General features: G+C 43.2%; 1 protein-coding gene across 3 annotated transcripts in view; it reads right to left on the bottom strand.

The window, feature by feature from the left end:
* The window catches only part of pals1a (protein associated with LIN7 1, MAGUK p55 family member a), a 39,683-nt gene that overhangs the window by 6,585 nt on the left and 6,616 nt on the right, over positions 1 to 26,482 (bottom strand). For all 3 annotated transcript variants that reach the window (XM_083998299.1, XM_083998298.1, XM_083998300.1), the window contains exons 2-8: positions 13,771 to 14,090; positions 8,883 to 9,060; positions 8,026 to 8,126; positions 5,253 to 5,360; positions 3,695 to 3,772; positions 2,107 to 2,247; positions 765 to 926 (exon numbers count right to left, since the gene is read on the bottom strand). In XM_083998299.1, the coding sequence (XP_083854425.1) occupies positions 765 to 926; positions 2,107 to 2,247; positions 3,695 to 3,772; positions 5,253 to 5,360; positions 8,026 to 8,126; positions 8,883 to 9,060; positions 13,771 to 13,956 (954 nt within the window). In that variant the 5' untranslated portion in view covers positions 13,957 to 14,090. The remainder of the gene's footprint in view (positions 1 to 764; positions 927 to 2,106; positions 2,248 to 3,694; positions 3,773 to 5,252; positions 5,361 to 8,025; positions 8,127 to 8,882; positions 9,061 to 13,770; positions 14,091 to 26,482) is intronic.

Below are 26,482 nucleotides of genomic sequence, written 5' to 3'. Positions count from 1 at the left end.
AGAGCTGCTCAAATCCTCTAAGTGCTTCCTATCTTATCTCCTTTAGCAGAGGAAACACTTGCTTTACAACTAGGAGAAATTAGAAATACCATCCCATAATTCTCTTACCACAAGAACATCTAAATAAACACAAGATACTAGCTAAACCCAGGACCATCAGTGGAAGCCTTATGGAAGTCCTTCCATGACTGGCTGAATGCCAACTCTCTAAAGGGTCATCATAAAGAACAACTATATTGCATTGATGATTAACACTGTCATAAACATAACCAAATACTATATCCACAAATGTTGTTTCAATAAATCTACCATTTACAAAAAAAATCACAAAAATGATTTAGACAGGTCTACCAAACATGTTTCCATGTTTGCTTTGTGTATATGTTTGGGAAAGAAGTGTTTCACATGTTTTAGAAATAAAATTATTAATTTAAAAAGAAAATCCTGTTTACGGCAGTTGGATCCTCTCTGGTGTCTTTCTGAATTCTCCTTCATCTTTCGTTTCCATCCAAGCTGTGGAACAGTGGTGAGGAACAGAGTTGTTTTCCCCCCACTTCTCAGCCACAGCCAAAGCATCAGATTACTCTCATCAGCCAGCAGCAGATCAGTGGGAGGAGCAACAGTCCAAATGTTGGAGGGTAAAATACTCTAAAATGACCACCGTTTCTAGGTAATTGTAACATGAGCTGTGAAACTGACAGTAGAATAATCTGCAACTAAGAGCTGTGTTGAATATTTGGAGATAAGAATATACCGGTACTCACCAGAATGTCAAAGACTTGGTTGACATCTTTCCCTCTGATCTCGATGCCATTTATCTCCAAGATTTCATCTCCCTCTGACAGAAGTCCACTTCTCTCAGCCGCTCCTCCTCGAACAATACGGCTGATCACCACACTGTCCATTTCATTACGAACAGTGGCTCCCTGCACAACACACACACACACACACACACACACACACACACACACACACACACACACACACACACACAAATATTTGAATTAGTGACATCTGCTCTGAGTGTTAGTCTTAGAGGCATCATCAAAGCCTGAGAGGAACCAGTGTTGTTGATATGACTGAGGATAATGACCTGTAGTCCATCACAACCACCTTTCTCATTGACCTCTGTCAGAACAAATTTTAAATGTTTTCTTTAGAAATTGCACAGCGTTGTCCTTCCTCCCTGACTGAGCTGTTGCACTGAACAATAAACAGAAGGCTTTGAGTTTATTGAAGATAATCAGTAGTTATATACTTTTACACTACAATAGAGAACAGAAAAACAGAAAATGATATACAGTATGTATGTATTTTTCCCCCAACCAGTCCAGTTAACAAAATAAGTGGTCTTTAAAGGGATAGTTCAACATTTTGACAAATGCACCTTTTGCCATAATCCCTATAGTAGGGGTTAGGTTCATGACCTTCAATTATCGGTTCATGTTGTTTTGAGATCAGCGGGGCAGAGACGTGAGCTGCTCAGCAAACACAATGGAGGTGAACGGTACAAGTCCTGTCCCTCAAAACTCATCAAATACACAATCCAACAACTCCAAAACGTTGTGAACTGCACATTCACCACGCTATGAAATAATAATGGACATTAAAGGTAATGAATCTACTCTTATGACTATAGGGACTATGTTGAACTACCCCTTTAACAAAAAGAGTTTCAAATACATTAACCCTGTAGTAGTGGATGGATGTCCCTCCAGACTAGAATATGACCAGACTCACAGTAGATGGATGTCTGGTGTAGTTTACAAATGACTGCTATTTCCTATAGCCAATCATCCAAATGGGTTTGTATGCTATTCTTTGAATACTGCAGAGAGCAATTAAAAGACGGCTAAGAGAGATAACACATCAGAATTGATGCAGCAGAGCACAAAATACACATCTACTTTAATTTAATGTATTTTCGTCTTGTTAAAACCTGGTTCCTACAGTACCCTCGATGGAGAGATAAAATGCTATAAATAACATGATTCACAAATGCAGTCTTGCTATCCACCACGTATGCTTTCAGAGCTGGTGCAACACAAGCTAAACTAAAAGTGTGGCGGCAGGTTAGCTGATTTCCAGTGAATGTAAATGTCTCACCAGTGGGATGTCCTGGGCCTTCTCTATCCGAACTATCTTGACGGTCTCTCCTCCCCACTGGGTGAGGGTTTCTCCTTGGGCAGGCAGAGGTTCAGGCTCCATTTCCCTTTCTGCTATGCTGTCATGTGCCAGGAGTAATGACTGAAACACACACACACAACACACACTCAGCAACAGGACTGAATCAGTGAGGATCACTGCAGGTCATAGCGGGGTTCATTATTATTTCTGCAAGATTTGCTCAAATTCAAATGAATGAAAAGAACCTTTTAAAGGGATAGTTCAACATTTTGGCAAATTCACCCATTGCCATAATCCCTATAGTCATAGCAGTAGGTTCATAATTTTAATTGTGGGTGCAAGCTGTTTTGAGATCTGTGGGGCAGAGACGTGAGCTGCTCAGGTAACGGTATACAGTAGTCCCCTGTCTTTCATCAAACTCATCAAATACACAATCCAACAACTCCAAAACACTCTCACTCTCAAGTTGTGACCTGCACATTCACCACGCTATGAGATAATCATGTATTGTTACAAGACAGAGTTGTTTTTGAGGTAAATGCGTAGCCGGAACTACATTACAGACACGGAGTGATTTAAAAAGTAGTAGTAGTAGTAGCAAAGTAGTTCTGAGTATTTGCTTCATGTGTCGTAATGTTACATAATGACTATTTCATAGCGTGGTGAATGTGCAGGTCACAACTTGTCCACAAGAGTGTTTTGGAGTTGTTGGATTGTGTATTTGATGAGTTTGATGAAGGACTGTATGTACCCTTACCTGAGCAGCTCACGTCTCTGCCCCGCGGATCTCCAAACAACATGCTCCAACAATTAAAAACCTACTATAGGGATTATGGCAATGGGTGAATTTGCCAATATGTTGAACTATCCCTTTAACTTTTTATACAGCCTTGACTGGATACAAAATTCTATTGTACATGAGTATGATCAGTAAATGAACCATAGCTGCCATCTACCAAAATGTCTTTACAAAGAGCAGAGGCTATAAAATATTGCCCATAACTCATCAAAAAGGTGTTCAATTATAATAAGTGGAGAAGGTCTACTGAAGCAGTTTAAGCTTGACCTCTAGGGGGTGCCAGAAATACCAAACAGAATCTCAGCAGATTTAGTACATGGGTTCTGTGAGAGTATTAACTAAAAGCTGAGGTGCCATGTTGTTTGATACGTTCATTAACATCAGTTTTGAGCAGCCTTTGCTCAATTTGCAGCACTGAAGTGAGTCAGAAGCACAATAGTTGGCATCATAATTACGTGCAAATGCTTTATAAACACGGATCCAAAGAAACCCTGTGGTGGCATAATGAATAGAAAAAGTGAGCAGGAGGTGAGAGGTTGCCATCGGCACATTGCAGATCATTCTGACTCACTTTTATCTCACACCTAAAGGGCAACGTTACCAAAAGCCTGTTGTGACAGAGACCACAGTAACTGGTTTTCATTTCATTCACATAATTAGCATAAAGTACAGTTCAGCTGCTTCTCTCTGTTGAGAACAAAGGTGTTCTCCACTTGTGGATATCATTTTTACTTGCTAATACAACTTTGAAAGTGTGTGTGTCAGTACCTGGATGTGTGTGTCTGACAGTAGGCTGTGGAGTTCAAGTCCCTCTTTGTTCTGACTTGACTGGATGAGATTCCTGACCTGAAAACCAGGGCAACAACACAGAATATCAGTATCATCACCACAACCGTACATTATTTCTGTAGCATCTGCAACTGTTCCTTAAAGGGATAGTTCACTCAAGATTGAAATTTATTTTATTTATTATCTCCTCCCCCTCATGTGGACTAAGGGCTGGGAGAAGTTTCAGAGTCCTCCGTGGCTTCTCTGAGTTACAGGGGGTCTCGGCGTAGCAGTGCATGTCCATATAACGGTTGCAAATGGATACCAACTGTCTTCGTAACAAAAACACACACCAAAAAACATCCAAATACCTCCATGCTGCTCGTATTTGGACGTAATTTGGACGAACCAGGGTCCGTCCTCCGCTACAAACAAGCTTGAAATATAGACTTATTTAATTTTTTTCGGGACAATTTCGCATTTCGGGGCTTCAATACAAGATGGACATTACATACGAGCAGCATGGAGGTATTTGGATGTTTTTTGGTGTGTCTTTTTGGACGAAGAAAAGTGAGCTCCGTTCACAACCGTCATATGGACATGCAGTGCTGCACGGAGCCCCGCTGTAACTCAGAGAAGCCACGGAGGACTCTGAAACTTCTCCCAGCCCTTGAATTTTGGGTGAACTATCCCTTTAATACCACAAGAACATCAATATCAACAATAATTGCAGTATGAAAAGGTGCCTTATTAAACAGAGGTGAAGCTGGAAAATGTAGTGCCCCTCTGCATGCTATGAAACCCAGGTGTCTTTCAATCTGACCATGGTCTAAAGTTTAGACTCTAAAACAAAATGCAAGACTAAACTAAATGAGCTGGACTTCAACTAAAGGTGGTTTTGAGTTCTCCTCTTGTCCACTGTTTCAACTATTTCTATTATTTTGTTTCCACTTCGTTCACAAAGACAAAGGGAAATGCTTCTAGGAGTACAGTGTGAACCACAGCTAAGAGAGGGGAGGCCAACACAAAGCACAAATAACGTGTTGGTCTTTAATGAGATTCCACTGAAATGAGCCATGAATAGCTCCAGCAGCTAGCCAACTCAGCGCTGCAGCAGGAATATAATTGCAGCCCTGATAGAACTGGAAACTTATTTATTAGCTTCACTTGAACTGTGGTCGTTAAAATGCTGAAACTCTACATTCTTTAGGTTGCCCGGTCAAACTGTTTGGCTTTAAAGATAAAGTATCAAAAAATAAAGCACTTTGGATGATAAGAATGGTTGTGTATATGCACACGTGTCCAGAAGAGTGTGTTTGTGTGTGTGCTTATGTGTATGTACCCTAAGCACTAGTGTTTCATCTCTAATTGATCTGGAACAGAGCTGCTCTGTCTCCAAGCCCATTATTACACACTCATTGACCTGGACTGATATTTTGTGTAAGTGTGTGTGTGCATGTGCATGTGCATGTGCATGTGCATGTGTGTAGCCTTTTGTCAGTTAACCATGATGCAATGAAGAATGAAATAAAATCTGACTTGGATGAGTGTGTGTTACCTCCACGGCCAGCTGCAGTGCGTGGTGTGTGTGTGGGTATGGAGGAGAGGGCCGGTGCATGCTGGTGGCCACCGCATTATGGATTTTCAGCGCCGACTGGAAATCAGACTGAAGGAGAAACAACAGCAGGGTCACACACATGAATGACTGATTAAACAAAGGTGTTTGAGTTCATAGTAATTAAAGGGATAGTTCACTCAAAATTGAAATTTCACTCATTATCTACTCACCCTGACCAGGAAGAGAAGCTTCCGCTACAAAACAAGCTTGAAATATAGACTTATTTAATTTTTTCGGGACAATTTCGCATTTCGGGGCTTCAATACAAGACGGACATTACATACGAGCAGCATGGAGGTATTTGGATGTTTTTTGGTGTGTCTTCTTGTTACAAAGACAGTTGGTATCCATTTGCAACCGTTATATGGACATGCACTGCTACGTCGAGACCCCCTGTAACTCAGAGTGCAATTTGAATTTTGGGTGAACTATTCGTTTAATGTTTTTGTCCAATGAGACCATTTATCAGATCAGTTACAAATGAGGCACATACAGTGTGGTAAGTTACTAGCCTAGAAATCTAGCTGCACCCTAGCGGCAGCAAATCTCTTTGCTCCGTAGGTGGGTCTAGAAACGAGCCATAGGAACTTTTTGAGTCTGGAACACCGTTTGTGTTCACCAATCACAGCGCTCTATCTGTTTAGAGAGTCGTTGGGCGACATACATTTTAATTGGCTCGTCAGGCTAACGTCATCCTGCTCTTTGCTCTGATTGGTCGTAGCGCTACCCTATTGGTGCAGAGGCAGTTTGAAAGCATGTTAGTGATATAGTCTGGCTTGTCAGGCTAGTAAGTTACAGGTCTGCATGAAGAAACACAAGGGGCTGAGTTGTTGTTGCCATGTTGCCTTAGGCACCAGTGAGCACCTAAGAGTAATGAGTTCATCAGTCTGAAGATGAATTTGAAGTAATGCTGCTATGGGGGGGGTAACCTTCGGAGACTTGATTTTAGCCCCTGTTGCAGGTCTGGAGAGTGTTGGCTTCTCTCTGTAATACTCTAACATCTTGACCTTACTCTGGAAAACCCCTCCAGGTGATAGTTGGCAAGATTCAGTGACACACTAATATGTTGAATTGGAATACGTCACTGCAGGAAACACCAGGCAGGGATGCAAACGGGTCAGGACCAGAGGGGGGGGGGGTGCTCACTATTAACAAATAAGTACATTACAATATCACGGAAAAGTCAATTTCCAGTAGTTCAAGCCCAACCAAGTATTGAGGGCATATAGATGGGAGTTTTCATAAGGCCAACATTTCTATATTAAAAATGCTTAAAAAATAAAAAAAATTCCTTTGCAATATTTCCATTTTGGAGATACTGATTTTTAGGTCTTCACTGAATGTTAGTCATAATTATTACTATTAAAATAAACTGAATAAATAAAGACATGGGATGTTTCATTCAGTGTGTAATGGACATATAGGCCTATATAATGTGTTAGTTTCACTTTAATTGAACACATTCTACATCGCGGAGGCGACGTCTTTCCACTTATTAGGGCTTCCTTCACCTCTGAAACAGGGCAGAGCTCCGTGGAAACATCTGCCTGACACAGCAATGTAGGGAACCGTGCATGTCCGTGGAAAAAAACGACGTCGCCGTCGACTGCATGCGGATACGCGCCGCTTTAATGAGCGCGCATGTCACGTCTACATTGGAGGTAGGCTGTTATCAGTATAATCAGAGACAACCATGAATGAGTTCGCCTCAGTTTCACGTGATTGTCACTGTCTCAGCCTGTTAGAAAAACATTTTACTGACTCCAGCTGAGACGCTGAGACCCCCCCCCCCCCCCCCCCCCCCCCCCCCCCCCCTGCCAAAAACAAAAACTCTTCGGATCTGAACGATTCACACAAGTCACCTAATTGGTCATGAAAAAAGCGAGTTTCGCTTTTCGGTGCGCTGTTTGCATCCTTGACCAGGTCCACACCAAGGTTTTTATAGTTTTAACATTTTCATTAGTTTTTATTTTTATTTAGTTTTTCAGTTTGCTTTTTTTAAATTTCAGTTTAGTTTTAGTTGGTTCAACAAGTGATGAAGCCGTTTTAGTTTAGTTTTTATTTTTGAGGAATTGACTAGTTTTTATTTAGTTTTAGTTTTTCAGGTTTTAGGAGAAAGCCTCTGTCAGACCTCTGAAGATGAACTTCCAAATTAGTGGGATTTTTCCCCTTTAGTTGCATCCCATAATGTTCCCACCAGTCCTCATCACGTTACTTCACTCTTATCTACCTGTGGGTCGTACTCCAAGTCGTCCCACATTGAGCTGTGGTGTTTTCTTCCTGCAGCTTTAGAATCTCTAAGAAAACTAAAGCTGATGCTATCTGACTCTACTTTAGTTTTAGTTTGTTTTACATTGGTCATTGGAGTTTTTATTTAGTTCTCCTTTTTGAAAAAAGTGTCACTTTCATTTTTATTTAAGTTTACTCAATTATTTTTTCACTGCTAGTTTTAGTCAACTATAGCTGATACTAGAACAAATGGAGCTTTTCACTTGCTACAATTCAAAAATATTCTAATTGTTCTCCACCCTCTTCACCAGGCTGCAGGAATCTGGTAAGGCCCCTGTTGTCACGGATACTCCAGCTCAGACAGCGGTGATGACACTGCTAAACCATTATAAATCTCTTTTTACCTTGGGGGTCAGAAAGTATTGAAAATTCCACAATTATGTATTGACCGAAGGCTCCTTCCATCTAATTCCCTTCATATTACCTTGTTTAGTAGTGCAAGTACCAGCTCGATGTCATTCTGACTCTGCTGGTCGGACAGACAGCCCCGGACCTGCTTCAGTGACAGGAACAACTCTTCCAACTCTGCAAGAAGCACACACACACATTCACAGTGTCCCAATCAAACAGCAGAGATGACACAGTCAGAGTGTTTCAGTCACATCTTCCATATGATCCCAGCTGATGACTTGCTTGTTTCTGGCTTCAGAGTAATGTGTGTCTCATTCCTAGTCCGGTCCTTACTTCTCCTGTGTGTTCCTATTTGTGTGATTCTGTGAGTGTGTAAACAACACCGCCCCGACTACATTTTAATTAAGTCCCCTCAAGAGCCTCTCATGTCCCTCTCTCCCTCCGGCAGGAATTCCCTCCCTGACAGTGAACATGTCTTACTCACATTCCTGTCCCTCCCAGCTTCCTGACTCCATCTCTTCATTTTCACCCTCCCCTCTTGTTTCCCTCCTCTTTGTGCCTCTTTTTTCAAATTTGAATCAAACTTCACCATCTCTTTTACCTTTTTTTATTCTGTCATAAACTGTAAACTGTCTTGTCTGTAACAACATCTACTGCACGTCTGTCCGTCCTGGGTGAGGGATCCCTCCTCTGTTGCTCACCCTGAGCTTTCTCTGATTTTTCCCTGTTAAAAGGGTTTTCTATGGAGTTTTTCCTCAGTGGATGTGAGGGTCTAAGGACAGAGGATGTTGTTATGATGCCATGTAAAGCCCTTTGAGACAAACTGTTGGTAAAAAAACGGGCTATACAAATACAATTGCCTTGCCTTGAGCTCTAAATGATTTGCTCTGAGGTCTTGTTGTACTGCTGTTAGCTGTGTGTGTGTTTTACCTAGAGGTACATGTGAGTGTTGCCTGCCCAGCGACGGCTGCTGTGGTGTGTATGTGTCTTCCAGGAATGTGGGGTTGTCGATGCCGATGTGGGGATTCTGGGAGAGCTTCCTGAGCCGGAGCGAGGCGTTCAGGTCCAGCTGCCGACCCTCCTCCTCTCTACGACGTCGAAGGTCCTCCTGGTGCACACACAGGCAGGAAGACACATCGCTGTAGCATCACAGTAATGATTAGGGGTGGGAGAAAAAATCGATTCACATAGATATCGCGATATCTTTTTTTTTTTTTCGAATCGCCATCCAAAAAATCGTAGAAGAATCGAATCGGGAGAAAAGCATATCGTCCCAGCACTAGTAATGATGCTTCTTTTACAACACATCCTCAGGCTCCTGGTGATGTTTCATTACATCGGGAAAATGGTCTGCCGTCATGAATAACATTCATAGTATCCGTAAACATCACAACGCTTAAATCTTCTGCAAACACTAATTCTTCCATTGATACTGAACTTAACAAGAGGCCACATTAGCCTGGAGGAACAAGATGCATTTTTGATCATACTAGTTCCTCAACCATATCTGGCTTCTGTGTATTGTGTTATGGAACACAAATACATTGCTATTTGCTAATAACTAAAATTGTATGTGCTATTAGGTATTTTTCTAAAGTCTTCTAGGCTTCTACACAATATTTCACAATGACTTTTTTTTTTACTATATTTATTAGACCCTTGATCCCACTATACTCCTCAGTATTTTACACTATTTTATTGTTATGGTATTCTTTTTATTACATGTATCAGCTGCTGGAACCAACTGCCCCCGGCAGGATTAATAAAGTTGTGATTGATTAATTGATAAGTCATTTGTCATATACCCACTATTGCCGCTGCTGCTGCTCTAACCAGAGGGATATCAACCGTGTCAACACACTCACTCTGAACAATAACCTGTTTTATTCACTACTACTCAGAAGTCACACAGGCTTGTGGTAAGGCACAGCAACATACAGTGTGTGTCCTGTCCCTTTAAACTGACTCTCAGTCAGCTCCTCTAATGTCCTCATGTGTGAGCTCTTATTCCCTTGCAGTGACTTGGCTAAATTGGAGCAATTACACATTTCCTTCATCATTAAGGTGACTCAGTAGTGGACTACATAGTGAATGAGTGAGTGGTTTGGGACACAGCCAGTGACTGAACAGGAGGCAGCAGGGATGATGTCACTTGTCTACATGACAGCACCAGCATTCAATGTTTGCAAATATAAACCTGTTTTTTTTATGTCCATGAAGCTGGAATTCTTCACTGTCACAAAGAGGAGCTGGGCTGCAGCTTTCCTCTAGCAGGGGGGGGGTAATCAACCCATGGATGAGCTCCCTTTACTTTACATAGAAGTGGGAATTCGGGGAGGATTGGGATCTAATCAAATGCTGCTAAGCATTATGAGAAATTCATGTTTCTCTTTGTCTTTGTCATGTACAGACGGAGGAACACTCTTCTCCTCCTGTTCTCTGTCCCAGAACAAGATTCTGCTGCACCATAATGGGAATCATTTTAATTTTGGCCAGTTGTAATCTATAACGAAGCAGAACATCTTATACACTTTGTTTAATATGAAATTATGTGATTTTTTTTTTTTTTTTTTGGGGGGGGGGGTTTGCCTTTAATTGATAGGATAGTTGGGAGAGACAGGGAATGGGGAGGAAGAGAGAGGGGGAGTGACTTGCAGCAAAGGGCTACCAGATTCAGGATTCGAACCGGGACCGGCTGCAGTGAGGACTGTAGCCTCAGCATATCCACCTTTTTCCAAATTTTATGTTTACGTTTCCATGGTTTCGGTAGTCGCGGTAAATGCATGTTTTTTTTTTGTTTTTTTTCCCAATGAAAATCTGTAAAACGCATGGATCATCACAGCAGCTTTTAACAGTCTGGATATCACACACATCCGTGTTAAAAGCCAGCGTTAATAGATCCATGCGTTTACCGCATATATGACAACGACTGAAAACCATGGAAACGTAAACGTACAATTCCACCAAACCGGCAAAACCGGAAGCCGGTTTTGACCGTAGATGACGTTGGGAAACTTGTGGATAGGGAGCTATACGGAGCTCCAATTATGTGATATTTAAGGATTTGCAGCCTGCAGACCCAGGGGAATAAAAAGTCAAATGTTTTTGCTTCTCTCTTGGTACAGAAGAAATCAGGAGAATCCACTTCCTGTTGAATATTCTTATCCATTTTTTCCTTCTTTGTTTTAAAGTAAAAAAAATCTTCTTCTTCTTAAAGGGATAGTTCGGGTTTTTTGATATGAATCTATATGGCATCCCCATCATCAGTTAGGTGCTGTGACGGTGGCTTTCCCCGGACTGTGTCCCGTGAGCGGAGTTCCGGCCTGGTTTCGGTGCTGACGAATGTAGTCCGGCTAGTTGGCTGGGGTCACGAAAATAAAGCGTTTTTCTTCTCAAAACAATATGCATTCAAAAGAGTGATACATTTGCATCACAAAACCGTTGTCCACGAAAAAGTCTGACCTCGCAATCGCTTGGCGCTATTTTCTCTCCCTCCGTATCACTGCGCGCTGCCGCCTGTAGACGGCCGTGCGCGTTTCTATCAGCTGTTTCACGGAGTTTACTGCTCGGATAGTTCACATAAACATTTCTGATTATGACACAAGTGATGAAGCCATCCCTTGTTTTAGCACAGAGCTAAAGGGAGACCTTTATGAACCTGATGTGATGCTGAACTTCGTCAGATGGAGTTAAAACGAGCAGACAGAGAGAGGAGGGACAGGAAAGTGACAAGCTGAAGTTAGACCACAGCTGTAGCTGTGACGGACAGGGTGATGATCAGTAATGCAGCGCAGTCCGTTATGGAAGATCTGAGGCTCCTCTGACCGCTGCAGGTGAGCCGCAGGTGAGCTGCACGTCAGCTGGCTGGAGAGTAGTGCCGTTCTTTTTTTTTCTTTCTTTCTTTTTCAGCAGCACCGTCCGGTGCAGGTGATGCACGCTGTCTGTCTGTGTATGTTTGTAGGTCTGATCTTCCACCATGAACTGCGCTGCAACGATCACCCACCTCTTTACCTAACTCCATCTGACGAGGTTCAGCATCACATCAGGTTCATAAAGCTCTCCCTTTAGCTCTGTGCTAAAACAAGGGATGGCTTCATCACTTGTGTCATAATCAGAAATGTTTATGTGAACTATCCGAGCAGTAAACTCCGTGAAACAGCTGATAGAAACGCGCACAGCCGTCTACAGGCGGCAGCGCGCAGTGATACGGGAGAGAAAATAGCGCCAAGCGATTGCGAGGTCAGACTTTTTCGTGGACAACGGTTTTGTGATGCAAATGTATCACTCTTTTGAACGCATATTGTTTTGAGAAGAAAAACGCTTTATTTTCGTGACCCCAGCCAACTAGCCGGACTACATTCGTCAGCACCGAAACCAGGCCGGAACTCCGCTCACGGGACACAGTCCGGGGAAAGCCACCGTCACAGCACCTAACTGATGATGGGGATGCCATATAGATTCATATCAAAAAACCCGAACTATCCCTTTAAGTCTGTTGTTCCTAGTTGACGAGTCTCCTCCATCTCACTTAGTTGACGGTAAAGTATCACAATCTCAATGTTTCGTAGGGCTGCCCCCGACCAAAGATTTTGTTGGTCGACCAGTAGTCGTCACTTATGGCGATTAGTCGACTAATCGACCCCCCACCTTGAGGGGAAAAAAAAAAAAATAATAATAATAATTTTTTTTTTTTTTTTTTTGCCCGCGGTCAGGTTGAGAATTAATTAATTAATGCTCGTGACTCCGGCCGTGTTGGGTCCGAGATTCAACAACAAGCCGGTCGGGTTTCACCGTTATTACCGGCAGAATGCCCGTTTATCACCAATAAACACAGTAGATGAGGAGGGTAAAAAGTTACTGAGCTCAGGCTGTGTGACGGGGGTGCGGGGGTGGGGGTCCGCGGCGTGGAGCGGTGCGGGCATAGACATGTCTATGGGTGCGGGTCTCTGACTGCAGCGGGGACTATCATGGATCCGCTCCGTGACACTGAGACTGACCGCCGGTGAGCGCTGTGGGACGGGACCGGGGCTCAGACAGCACCCGCTAACGCCAGGAGTACACTGGGAACGGCCGCGATACGTAAGCGGGGCGGAGCGGAGTGATACGAGAGAGACTGCCGTGCCTTGTAAAAAAAAAATAAAAAAAAGTGTCACGTCACGACTTCCTGTATCTGGCCCTTCAAAATAAAAGCCCTATAACCTATCATATACAGTTCAGTCATTGATGTTGGCTTAATTTTGACAAGACACGGCTCCTAATGTTTTTTTTTTTTTCCTGCGACCAATCGACCAATGAAATTTTGGTCGGCTAATGATTTTTTGGTCGACCAGTGCTTGGTCGACTATTTGGGGGCAGCCCTAATGTTTCGCCTCCACTTTTGTTATGCTCAATGGTGTCTGCACATACACCTGCTCCTGTCCAGATCCTGGGTTTTATTCATGAATATGTGGTGGAAATTTGCTGACATTCCATAACTATAACCAGACAATACAACACCAAACAACACTCCAACTTCTCAGTTGACAGACCCAGTGGATTTCCCTGTGTATATGGTCATATAGGTTTTATTGTATGGCTGCTAGAGCTCTTGAAGTCAGTCGTCCAGAGACAGCCACTGGCTACGTAGGTATTTTGACATAGCACACTGTTTTGTACTCAGGCATATTCAAGTATAGCAATCCAAAGTGAAAGGAGTATTGATGTAATAACTCTGTGTGTGTGTGTGTGTGTGTGTGTGTGTGTGTGTGTGTGTGTGTGTGTGTGTGTGTGTGTGTGTGTGTGTGTGTGTGTGTGTGTGTGTGTGTGTGTGTGTGTGTACCTGGTGTTGCCGTATCCTCTCCAGTTGTGCCGAGCGTCGGAGCGGGAGCATTCGACTGCCCAGCTCTCCTGGACAGTCCACGGCCATTTCTCTGTGTTGCTGTCCTCCCCTCAGCTCTTCATCTGCTCCTCCTCCTCCTCCTCCTCCCTCCCCAGCAACATGGCCGTTCAAATGGGAGGTGGTCATCCCTCATACACACACCCAAAAGTCAAAAAGTGTGTGTGTTTGTGTAGATTCCAAGGATGTTTGGGTAATGTATCTCAGTCTCACAGAGGTCTAGGAGGGCAGCTCGGCAAACAGGACGGCCATGATACGTTCACCTGCAGAGAGACAGAGAGCATGATGTCATTCATCAAGTCTGACTGCTGCCACTCTGGTAGCCAACATGGGCACTCTCATAGTCATTCAGCAGTCATGTTAAAGGGATATTTCAACATTTTGGCAAATTGGCCCATTGCTATAATCCCTATAGTCATAGCAGTAGGTTCGTTACCTTTAATTGTCGGTGCAAACTATTTTTAGAACGGCGGAGCAGAGCCGTGAGCTGCTCAGAGCTACGCTACGGAGGCTCATGGGATTTCTTGGTTTCCCTCATCAAACTCATCAAATACACAATCCAACAACTCCACAACGCTCTGGTGGACAAGTTGTGACCTGCACATTCACCACGATATGAAATAGTCATGTTATGTAACATTAAGACACATGAAGCAAATAATCTTTAAAATAAGACATTACCTTCCTTTAACTACATTACTCACTCAATACAAAACTCTGTTTGAGCCACACATTAATTACTGTAATGTCATTTGGTGCAACACCTACCCTAGCTATCTGAAAAGACTAGAAAGCCTTCAAAAGAGATTATTTGATTATTTCCATCGCTTCGGTCTCCTCGGTTTATCTGAATTAAATTCATTCCATAACGCCTGTGTGATGCATCAAATCATCCAACCAACCCTAGATTGTGTGAGCTTGAAATAATAACACAACGTTACCAGACAGAGTTGTTTTAGAGGTAAATACAGAGACTGCTTGCTGAAGAACTGTCCCTGAAGGCAACGCACATCAGCTGTTTTGCATGAATTTACCTCTAAAACAACAAAAATGAATTGTGATTAATTACAGAAAATTGTGAGATTAATTAGTTAATTTTTATCTATTTTAATCTATTGACAGCCCTAATAATTATACATGACTATTTCATAGCGTGGTGAATGTGCAGGTCACAACTTGTCCACCAGAGCGTTGTGGAGTTGTTGGATTGTGTATTTGATGAGGGAAACCAAGAAATCCCATAATGAGCCTCCGTAGCGTAGCTCTGAGCAGCTCACGGCTCTGCTCCGCTGTTCTAAAAATAGCTTGTAGGGCTGCCCCCAAATAGTCGACCAAGCAGTGGTCGACCAAAAAATCATTAGCCGACCAAAATTTCATTGGTCGATTGGTTGCAGGAAAAAGGAAAAAAAACATTTGGAGCTGTGTCTTGTCAAAATTAAGTCAAAATAAAATATGACTGAACCGAAACGGCTATGGGGCTTTTATTTTGAAGGGCCAGATTAGTCGACTAATCGCCGTAAGTGACGACCACTGGTCGACCAACAAAATCTTTGGTCGGGGGCAGCCCTAATAGCTTGCACTGACAGTTAAAGGTAACAAACCTACTGCTATGACTATTAGGGCTGGGCGATATGGCCTAAAAAAAAAATCTCTGATTTTTTTTACAAAAAATCCGATTCACGATTTAAATCGATTTTCCCCCCCTCCCACCTAAAGCTATGGTCTATGACAGCACAACTGGATCTCAAGTGAGCGGACCAGTAAAATAATAGCATGATATGGCAGTAAAAATAAAAAGAACTTTTCCCTTTGTATTATAAGATGTTTACAGTTAATGAACTATTCTTTTACAAAACAAATCTGAAATGTTTTGATAAAAATACATGTGCAATTTCAACAATATTATGCCTCTTCTTCCTTCTATGTAATTTTCACACTTGGCAAATTCATTCTGAGGGCCAGATTGGACTCCCTGCTGGACCAGTTTTGGCCCGCGGGCCGCAGGTTTCACACCCCTACCCCCGACCCCAGAGCAGAGCAGCGCAGAGCAACAAGCCTGCTGCCAGCAGAAAACACGGCGGTCGCACTGCACAGTGCACACCGCGGCTCCGCGAGCTTTAGACCCCGTGTCTCCCTACTTCTCTCCCTGATGCACAGCGCCCTGTCCTGGGGATGCCCGCCGCCGCCGCACCGACAGTCCGGTTGCCGCCGCCATACACCAGCCAGGAGCACACTGGCCGTCGGAGAGTCGGACCACGTTGGGTACAGGCAACTGGTGCCGCAGTCATTAGCAGTAGCTGGTACATTGTGGTGACAGTGTTTGGGTCTTGTTCCTTTCATAGCGAGCAACAACACGGGAGAGATGTTGCGGGGGGCGCGCGCACTCTGAACTACGGGAGCCCAGCAGGGAGCGTTGGTGGTGGATGTTGAAGAGAAAATCGATTTTCATTAAAATAAATCGACGTAAAGTACAAATTCGAATTAATCGATAAAATCGATTTATCGCCCAGCCCTAATGACTATAGGGATTGTGGCAATGGGCCAATTTGACAAAATGTTGAACTATCCCTTTAACTGAAGCATCCTATCAGACAGGTCACCTGGTAACAGTGATGATCAGATACATAACCTAAGAGCAGCAGTCTGGGGACAGTCTGTTGTGTTTCTGTCAGTTCCATCCTGACTGGATGTGCTTTCTTCATCTCAACAACACTTTCATGTTTTCATTTGTTAGATAGCCTAACCTTTGAACTCTGGATTTGGCTCCAGATATTCTTTAACCTTTGTCAAACACAAGATAAAACACCCGTCACTCTACCTCTCTCTACAAATCAGTAGTTCACACATGACAGTCCCCCACTCTCCACACATAACCATGACAACAGCTTTGTCGGGCGGTCTCCCTGACACACACAAACACACACACATAGGGGGAACAGTAGATGGATGAAGAAACAGTGAAAAGAGGAGGAGGGCAAGCAAGGTAGAAATGAATGAGAGTGAAAGAGAGAGAGGGGAGGTAAAAATAAACAGTAAGATGGATGGATGTGTTATCTCTGAGTGCCACAATAACAACTATCTCTACACACACACACACGGAGAGAGAGAAAGGGAGAGAGCGAGAGCAGAGGTCCCATGATGCAGCAGTGAGGAATGCCAAGTAGTCCTGGGAACAAAATTCCATAGATGGGGGAAGGGAGTGTGTCATGTATGCTGTGTGTGTGTGTGTGTGTGTGTGTGTGTGTGTGTGTGTGTGTGTGTGTGTGTGTGTGTGTGTGTGTGTGTGTGTGTGTGTGTGTGTGTGTGTGTGTGTGTGTGTGAGCCATTACAACACACTATGCTTTATAGGTCAAAGGAGCTTCTGAGTCCAGTTGGTTTCTCTTGTTGCCATTAGCTGAAGCCAACACTGTGAATGTTTGAGTGACGTTTTCATTATGGATGAGACAAACACAACCACCTGTGTGTTATTAGTTACAATAGATGCTGCTCGTTCAAAACTGAAACTTGGAAGAAGATCTAAACATTTAGAGGAAGATATATTTCCAATCCAAAATGATGTAATGATACAAAAAAAAGAAAAAAATATCTTAATAATGTTTTGAATAGACAACATCTTAAATTACAGATGTGGAAATTTGAGAATTAATATTGCTTTCAGATCATTCCAATATAAGAAAAGAATACATCTGTTCAGGTTCATATAGTCTTGATGAAACTGAGTCAAGAAATAAGTTGACTGAGCAAATGTTAAAAACAACAGTACAGAGAGCAGCAGCAGATGGAAACAAAGCCAGGATCTGATAAGGTCCCTGTCTGGGATCCAGGCTGCAGTCTGACGCTCAGACATCACTACAGGGCTGAGGACAGGAGGATGAAGAGGACAAGTCTCCCTCCTACAACAAGCAGTAAGCTAACAGCACTATGAGGAATACAAGACAAACAGCCAGGGAGAAGCATCACATCACAACCACTCCAAGTGTCTATATGAAAAGAAAAACACAGCAACACAGGCACAAACCTACTGTAGGCCCTATGATTTCCACCATCACGGAATCACAGAATTGGCCTTTAATGGACAGGAGAGTTGAGAGAGAGACAGAAAATGGGAGGCAGAGAGGGGAATGACACACAGGATAGGGCCGCTCGACGCGGGATTCGAACTGGGGCCGCCTGCAGTGAGGACTACAGCCTCAACACATGGGGAGGGTGCTCTACCAACACAGCCCCAACAGATTCTATTTTTAATGCGAAACTTGACATTATTTGACTGAAATGCTGTTTTCATATGGAAGAGGAGCGTAGAGGGAAGCAAATCTGGGTGGCAAACATATTTTGTTGGTACTTGAAGTACTTATTGCGTGGTAAAGGTGCTTTTCCACTACAGCTGAGTTCTTCTAGTTCCTCCTCAGGGGGGGCGGGGTCGTCGTGGGGCCGCATTGTCCGTCTCTCTTTTTTCGATCCTCTCTTCAGCTCCAAACTCCCTCGTCTGCACCTCGTTAACAGACCACAGTGGTTTTACACACAGCAACATTTAACTCAGGTGAAGGAATAACAACAGTCTCTGTACAGATCAGCTGGTGCTGTTGCCGCTGTGTTTTTGAAATTTCCGGGTTTGATTCTCATGTCGGACGTTGCACTCGCAACGACGCTCTGCCCAATCAGTGGAAGGCAGTCGGCTGACGTCACGTTATGGTATCGCTTGGCTGACTTGGAACCAGGGCCGAGGCGGTACTAAAATAGTACCTGGTACCAGGTACTAGGGCTAGTGGAAAAGCAAAAAAAACGGGCCGTGCCGTACCGTACTGCGCTAGTGGAAAAGCACCATTATAGTGCAGTATTTGTTCTTTAGGTATGGAGGAAAAGTGTTGTTTGTTAAAACTTCTATTTAATTTGTGTACAGTCATTAACATTTAAAACACACTCTTTTTGGTAGTAGGATATGAGTAAAAAGTTTTTAAAAAATTCAAAAAATTTAAACGGAAAACACAGAATTTGGGAAAAAATAAAACAGATTTCATAGGGCCCTACAAACCTTTAAAATCCACTGTTAGAGACTATGTTGGTATGAACTGCCTACATCATGAACCCAAGTTCAAGTTGTATGAATATTCAAATGAAATGAAATGTATTTGCCACAGCTCTCACTCAGCCCTTGAAGAAATGGCAGGACAACAGGTAATAATCAATGACTAAATAAATAATCACACAACATAACACAATGTGACAATGGCCACCAAAGTGCTCCCAAAACAAATAGAGAACTAACAGATATTCAGTTAACAACCAGGACTCATCTGGAGTAAAGGTGTGTCCCGTCTGACGGGTCCTCCTACATTAGTGACGCATTAACATCATGACTCATGATGTGGTTGGCTCAGGCTGACAGGGTTCAGCTCTGTCAGTACCACGGTAGCTCTGCTACCAAGACAAGGCAATTTTATTTGTGTAGCCCGTTTTTACAAACAGTTTGTCTGAAAGGGCTTTACATGGCGTCATAACAACATCCTCTGTCCTTAGACCCTCACATCCACTGAGGAAAAACTCCATGGGAACCCTTTTAACAGGGAAAAATCAGAGAAACCTCAGGGTGAGCAACAGAGGAGGATCCCTCACCCAGGACGGACAGACGTGCAGTAGATGTTGTTACATACCAAAGGACAGAAATTACGGCTGACTAGTGTTGGGCGATTTTGACATTCTCAGATCGTCCCAATCGCCCTCCCTGGAGATCGCCGATAGACCTACACCGGCGGCGTATGAGTTTCGCTTTTACCGTGCCCTGCTGTCATGCTGTCATGCATGCGCGCTTCTCTCTCTGTGTGTGTGTGTGTGAGGGCTAATAACGGAGAAAGAGCACTATGATCAATGAACGGAACGCTATTGCGTTGCCGAAAGCCGAGATATCTATTCATGGCGGACGTAATTTATTTGTGGCATATCAGTGAACACCTCGTCGGGCTGTAACATACAGTAACAGGGCTGGCGTCGGCAGCGTCACAGCCACAACACCAGCTAAACGTGTTTCCTCAAATTTGAGGCGGAGTGGCCACCCTGTTTACCACAGAGATTTTGTGTGCGGTCATATGACTACCTGGCTCCGTCTGATTGGACGTCGCCAGTGGCTGCATTTGATTGGTGAAACACTGTCATTTGACAGAGTATCTGTTGGAAGCAGCAAGAGAAGCGGCTTCATTAAAACAAAACAAACAGATTGCGCATTGGATCAAAAAAAGTAGCGACCTATGTGTGTGTGTGTGTAAAATCGGCAAGAAACCAAAACATCGCCAATCGTCCTTCCAATCGCCGATAGACGATTGTAATCGCCAATTAGGCACAACCCTACGGCTGACCCAAAAAAATCGAAGCTTCGTTCGTTGCCATGGTAATCGATCATAAAGTCCGTGATCGATTGTTTTTTTTCCCATCCTTTTTTCCTTTTTGACACCGGTTCTCATCGGCAATTGTTACATTACAATGAATAGGCTACTTGGCATCCTGGAAACCTGCCTGGTTTTGGAGATATGCAGTGTTTGTTTGTGTGCCATTACTTTCATTATTTCGGCTACACCCCCCCCCCCCCCTGTCAGACGTTACGATCGCACACCCCCCCGGCCGTCGAAGCTTCGATTAAAATCGGTTTTATGTCCGCGAAGCTTCGATTATCAAAATATGATAATGGGGTCAGCCCTAATAGAAATACTCCACCAGGACATCAGAAGGCTGTCCTGCTCTAGTACAGCAGAAACGGAAGAGCAGTCCACCAGGGGTTAGTAACAACAGCACTAGTCAGTACTAAACTACAATCTACCCCAGTTACAGTGTTGACAGCAGCTGTTACCTAGGTAACCAGGTCGGGGCCTCACATTAACGTAAATGACATTAACATAAGAACGGCATGGCTCAGTTATACAAAGCCTTTGGTGGGTCTCTGCTCTCTGCCATCACCCTTTCTGAGTAAGAGTGACATCATCAAAGGCATCTGATTGGCTGCATGTCACACCTTACAAAACAGCAGTGCCAAAATGCATACGTAATTACCAAACTGTCAAACCTTTTTTTGAATAAGTACAGTACATGTATGTTGGAGTGTTAGAATTCATTTCATACGCAGCTACTTAAACCTAGCTGAGTGTCATTGATTAGACCAGCTTTTAAACTTCATTCTCAGTAGTTGTGTGATTGACTGACCACTGGCCCTGAGTCAGAACAGTGAAGGCGGTCGGTCAGTACTGCTAACAGGTGCCTTCATGTATCCTTCCCTACTCAGAGTCAGACTCATTAGCATGGAACAGAGCCATGTCCTGCTGTCAGTGGTGATCCACACCTTTCTGAAGCTGTATTTGAAGAGCAGTGTTTCTGGCTGAATGTGCTGTTGCAGTAGAAAGGATGCAACGGGGGTTTGACTTGAACCCCAGCTGTACTCTGGCTTATGAATAATGTGCTGATCTTTCCAACTGGATTCCTGTTCTCTGGTAACCTGGTTAAATAAGCTCCCATCTTTCTGGACTGTGCACAATGCTGAGGAAAGCTCCACAGGAGATGGAACTATAGATCTAGAACCTAAAACAAGGACTCCCCCATTACACAGACGCACACACACAACACCATCTGCCACCACAGCTTACCCCCTGGTGTGTATGCATGAATGTGTGTAAGCATGCGTGTCTTGCTGAGGCAACAGTTCAAGGCAAAGCTATGGGAAACAAAACACTCTTCCAATAAAGGGCTGGAGACCACAGCTACAAGATATGTGCAAACTGTCATTACTCTATATTTAGGGTAAATACAGTACTGTGCAAAGGTTTTAGGCATTCTAAGTAAAGTGAAGATGCTCAAAAACAATGCCATGAACAGGCTTTATTTATGGTCTAACTTCATACAGAGTTCAGTCAACAGCAGACCTAAATCATGACTTGATTTTGGTGTGACCATGCAGGCTTTGTCTTTTGTCCTCCAGACACTCACACACAGTTCTTCAAGGTTCTTGACTGGCAGGTTGTCTGCATCTTGGAGAATTTGCCTTAGTTCTTGTGTGGACTGAGGCTGTCTCAGTGACTTCTGTCTCTTCATGCATTTCAACATCTATTGCCATAAGCAGGGTTCTAAATTAACTTTTTAGATCACCAGCCAATTTGGCTGGTAACTTTCTAAAGTTTCTAAACAAACCAGTCTATACCCACCAGTCCTCCCATTAGCTGGACTACTCTCCTTGCTTTACCTGTATTTGGCCCAGCCTGCTCACCAGAAGCTGCATTCATCAGCTCCTCTTTGACTGAACGATCCCATTTCCCATATTTTTCCATACTCCTTACTAAAATGAAACGTAGTTAATTTCTGAGTATTTATTCCTCGGACTGCGCTCCTTAAATAACTGTTATAGACCACTGTGGCCAGCTGCGTCCCAGAATTTCCATTTGCGCGTCTATTTTTTCTCATTAGTTAATGTTTTCATATAGCCTGGGGTTGTCACAAGAACCGATACTTCGGTACCAAGTTAATGTCGAGACGCAAGAAATATGTCAGTACCTGCATTTTTGGTACCATGATTACCGGATATACAACTTTCCCCTCTGCGCGCCTTGTCGAGTCCTGTCGGGACATAGACGGGCAGTACACACACGTGAGTCGGTGCAGCTACAGTCAAGCTCGCAGTCCGTTTATGTGAACACAGAGTTTTTTCAATTTAACGAACACAAATGGCAAATAAAGTAAACAGACTCACCGAAGCACCGTCGCCTGAGTTTGTGGCCATGTCACACAGAAGCAGTCCTTATTGAGACAGGGATCGATTGCTTCTCCCTGGTGACCCGGATGTTGACTCTTTTGACACTGAATTTTTGTAGTTGAATTTTTGGAGATGTTGAATTTTCTTTAGAAACAGATTTTTTTTATACAGATTTTTTTATGTTGAATTTTTTTTACATGTCGAATTTTGAAAAACAGAATATTTTGAGACATTGATTTTCTTTACACTGAATTTATTTCAACATTTTAAAAAAAATCAAGAGGCAAAAAAAAATTCAGTGCTAGAAATTTGATGGTTTTTAAAATTCAAAGTCTGATTTTGATGCTAAAAAAATTCAGTCTTAGAAATTCATATTCAAACTCAGATGGCACAGAAAAACTTCCATACAGGTGGCGCGTCTACACGTTGCATCTGAACGGCCCCATGCACGCACACGCACTTCAACCGGCCGGGTTTGGGAAAGGGGCCGCGAGCTACCGGCAGCCTGCTCATTCACCACCACACTTTGAAATAATAACGTATTATTATAGCTGCTGCGCAGCGATGGGTCGGGTCCGGGCTACTTGGCAAATTTAGGCAAATTCTGAGCAACAAATAGGAAGACAGGACAGTTGACCTTATAATGTTCATTTTGCACCAGTTGAGAATTGAACCCACAACCTCGGGAACCAAACCATTGTATATCGCATTGAGCTAATTGACAAGTGGTAGTTCAACAGTGGCTTCACAAATTGAGTAAGCCATTCGCTGTCGTGCAGGCAGATTTGAAACCACTGCAAAAAGAAAAATCAGTTTCTGAGGTAAAATTCTGAGAGTGATGGACTTCATAATTTGTAATGAGTTTAAGTGGACAAAAGTTTCAGTATTGGGGCTACAGTTTGGTGAAAGTTTCAAAACTTGGAACTATTTGCGCTTTTGAAGTCACTCTGCCGAACAGCAGTGTCTGGAATGTAGTGAAGACTATAGGGATTATGGCAATAGGAGAATTTGCCAAAATGTTGAACTATCCCTTTAACTTTTATTTTATACAGCCTTGACTAGATACAAAATTCTATTGTACATGATGATCAGTAAATGAACCATGGCTGCCATCTACCAAAATGTCCCAACCCACTGAACAGTGTTTGCTTTTAGTGACCTCATTTTAACCTGACATAAAAAATAAAACTAAAATGTGCAGCGAAGGAAAAGGTTAGACCAGGGATATGACAATAACAATCAGGTGGAATGGTATTTCCTCAAAGATGAACTACTCAAACATTTCTGCCTTTGGGGCATTAGGCAGGACCAAGGTGTAAACTCAAAGTCTCATGTGTGCTGTAGGATCATCTGAGTGTGGCACTTGTTTATTTAAGATGTGTTACATACAATTACAAGCAACTGACAAACACCAACCGGCTTCTTTTGCCAGCAGGTGCAGTGCACCGTTACTTCTGGCACAAGTCAGTGTTAGAGGGCAACTTGACAAGTTGTCAACTTGTTTCCCATGGCTCCAGTTTGGACAGTGTGAACAGCAGGGTTGGGTGGTAATGTGGTAATAAAGTATCCCGCAGGATCTTAAAAATAGCAATGGTCATTCAAAAAAACTGCAATGTGTTCATAAGGGTCTGATATAATGTCAAATATGATTTATTTAATGTGTTAATAATGAGTGTATGAGGTTAAGTTTTCAATTTGACTCCAATAGTATAATGTTTTCCTTTTGGCGACTGAGAGGACGATCAAAGATGTTTATTTTCTTGCTAATCTTATAACACAAACACACATACTGCTACAGCTGTGCAGCTCCACATCCACTGTGCTCTGGCTCAGCTGATTGGTGCTCAGATGGTGTTACATCTTTCAATGTTGAACTCTTTTATACAAAGTGCAGCCAAACAGCAGGTCAAAGAGAGGAAGAGCAGAGCTCCTCTGACAGCTCATCTGACCTCTTTTCACAGTTATCCACATTTTGGTGACTCTGTCCGACAAACATGACTCTTAACTGGTCACAGTAATACGGTATACCCCGGGAACTGTGGAGGAGGTCTAACAGTATCAAAACGTGGATACTGCCCCACCCTAATGAACACCATATGACATCACTGTGCATTCCCTGCATTAGAACAACTCCTTGCTCCGAGCTGCATGATTGCTTCAGGTGATGTCATCTGGAGGAGTTTAGCAACCTGCTTAGATTGGGAGCTGTACTTCCTCATTGTGGGCCTGCCTCCAAGAACGGTGATAGGAACCATAACAAGCCCCAACCACATGTTTCTCTTTCTAGCTAGGGAAGATGTATGGAGTTGTGGAGTGAGACACACACCAATAAGGAAGAGAAGAGAGAGAGGCTTTGTGGCAGACGCACATCCACAGAGATAAGACACATCACCTCAGTACAACAACATCCACTGTGTTCAGCTCTTTGTTTCATTCATTCTAAGCATGGAGGATGATGGAGCACCACAGTGAGCCTCTATAGGTGAAAATATCCCTAAAACAAACATTTAACAGGACTAGGTCAGATCCTTTGGCATGGCTCGGGCTGGGCCGTGTGCTATTTGCATTCTGTCTCCTGCAGCTGGTTTCACTGGCTATCTGTTTGCTTCCCTCCTACTCTGTTTGCTTCTCTTGTATACAGGTTCTTCTGTTTCTGTCTTTAGACAACAGGACGACAGATGACCATATTTACCAACCTCTAAACCAGGAACACAATTGGAATTGGAAAGAAGATTTTTATTGAAGAAGATATTTAAATATATAGATTGAAATCATTTTTATGATTAAAAAAAGAAGAAGGAATTATTGATTCAACGTGCCCCTCAGACAGAAAACTAGAGTAGAGTAGAGCAGAGTAGAGTGGAGTAGAGTAGAGAGTATCTTACAGCTGAGCTGACTGTCCTGTCAGAAAGAGTTAGCAGCTTCATACCGTACCTCTGATCAATGACTCAACAGCCCTGACAACACACTTCAGATACAAGACACATTTCTATATTATATCAGCTTAGTAATTGTAAGTGGGACAGAACATGACAAACATCTAAACACTGAAAACAGGTCTAACTAGGGGTGTAACGATATACTGTATGTACTGAACCCTGAAACTGTTAGTGCTGCACTTTACACGTGGAAAAGTTTTGTTAATCTGACTGTGCCTAGGGATGGGTACCGAAATTCGGTACTTTTTTGGTACCGACCGAATTCCCACCAAAGTACTGAGTATCGATTCACATAAAGTCAATCGGTACCACATTTCGGTACCTGAACGCACCTTCGTCGTGCGTCAGAGAGTGTGCAGTCTGCATGAGCACTGCACAAGTTCGCGCCCGCCCGCCCCCCCTTCTCTCTCTCTCTCTCTCTCTCTCTCTCTCTCTCTGAAATGAGACGCGGACAAGCGGTAGCGCCAGCCCGTCGTTTTAAATCAATACCTGAAAAACAGCCGTCCGTCATTTACCAATGAAGAACGGACTGTTGTGACAATCCGTACCGAAGCGGTCCAGTCCCGACTCCCGAGTCCCGCTTCTCATCACAGCGGCGCCATTCAAGTCCTCGTCACGTAATGAGAGCACATCACTAACTCTGTAGCACAGGGTTAGTGATAACCCTGTGCTACAGAATACCGGTAGTTAGGATGTGTCACTGGATGTGCCCTCAAACTGGGATGGAACGGTCAGTATTCATGCAGGTTAGAGAGAGGTTATTTTGTCTGTCAAACACCTCACATGCAGGTTAGTGGGAGATGCTGCACACAGAGAAACCTTTAGTCCTTACCCAGTCACTGTGCAGACAACTCAAATGTAGTGATTAGAAAAATGTGAGTCTCATCTCATTTAGAACATGGTGATTGTCCTCCTGGATGTGCCTTTATCTATGAACCCAGTCTTTTCAAATTAAACTAAATACAGGCCAAGTTATTTTGATTGCAAGTTG

Source organism: Trachurus trachurus (genome assembly GCF_905171665.1).
Source record: "Trachurus trachurus genome assembly, chromosome: 22".
Classification (NCBI taxonomy): domain Eukaryota; kingdom Metazoa; phylum Chordata; class Actinopteri; order Carangiformes; family Carangidae; genus Trachurus; species Trachurus trachurus.
This window is presented reverse-complemented; position numbering and strand designations above follow the sequence as displayed.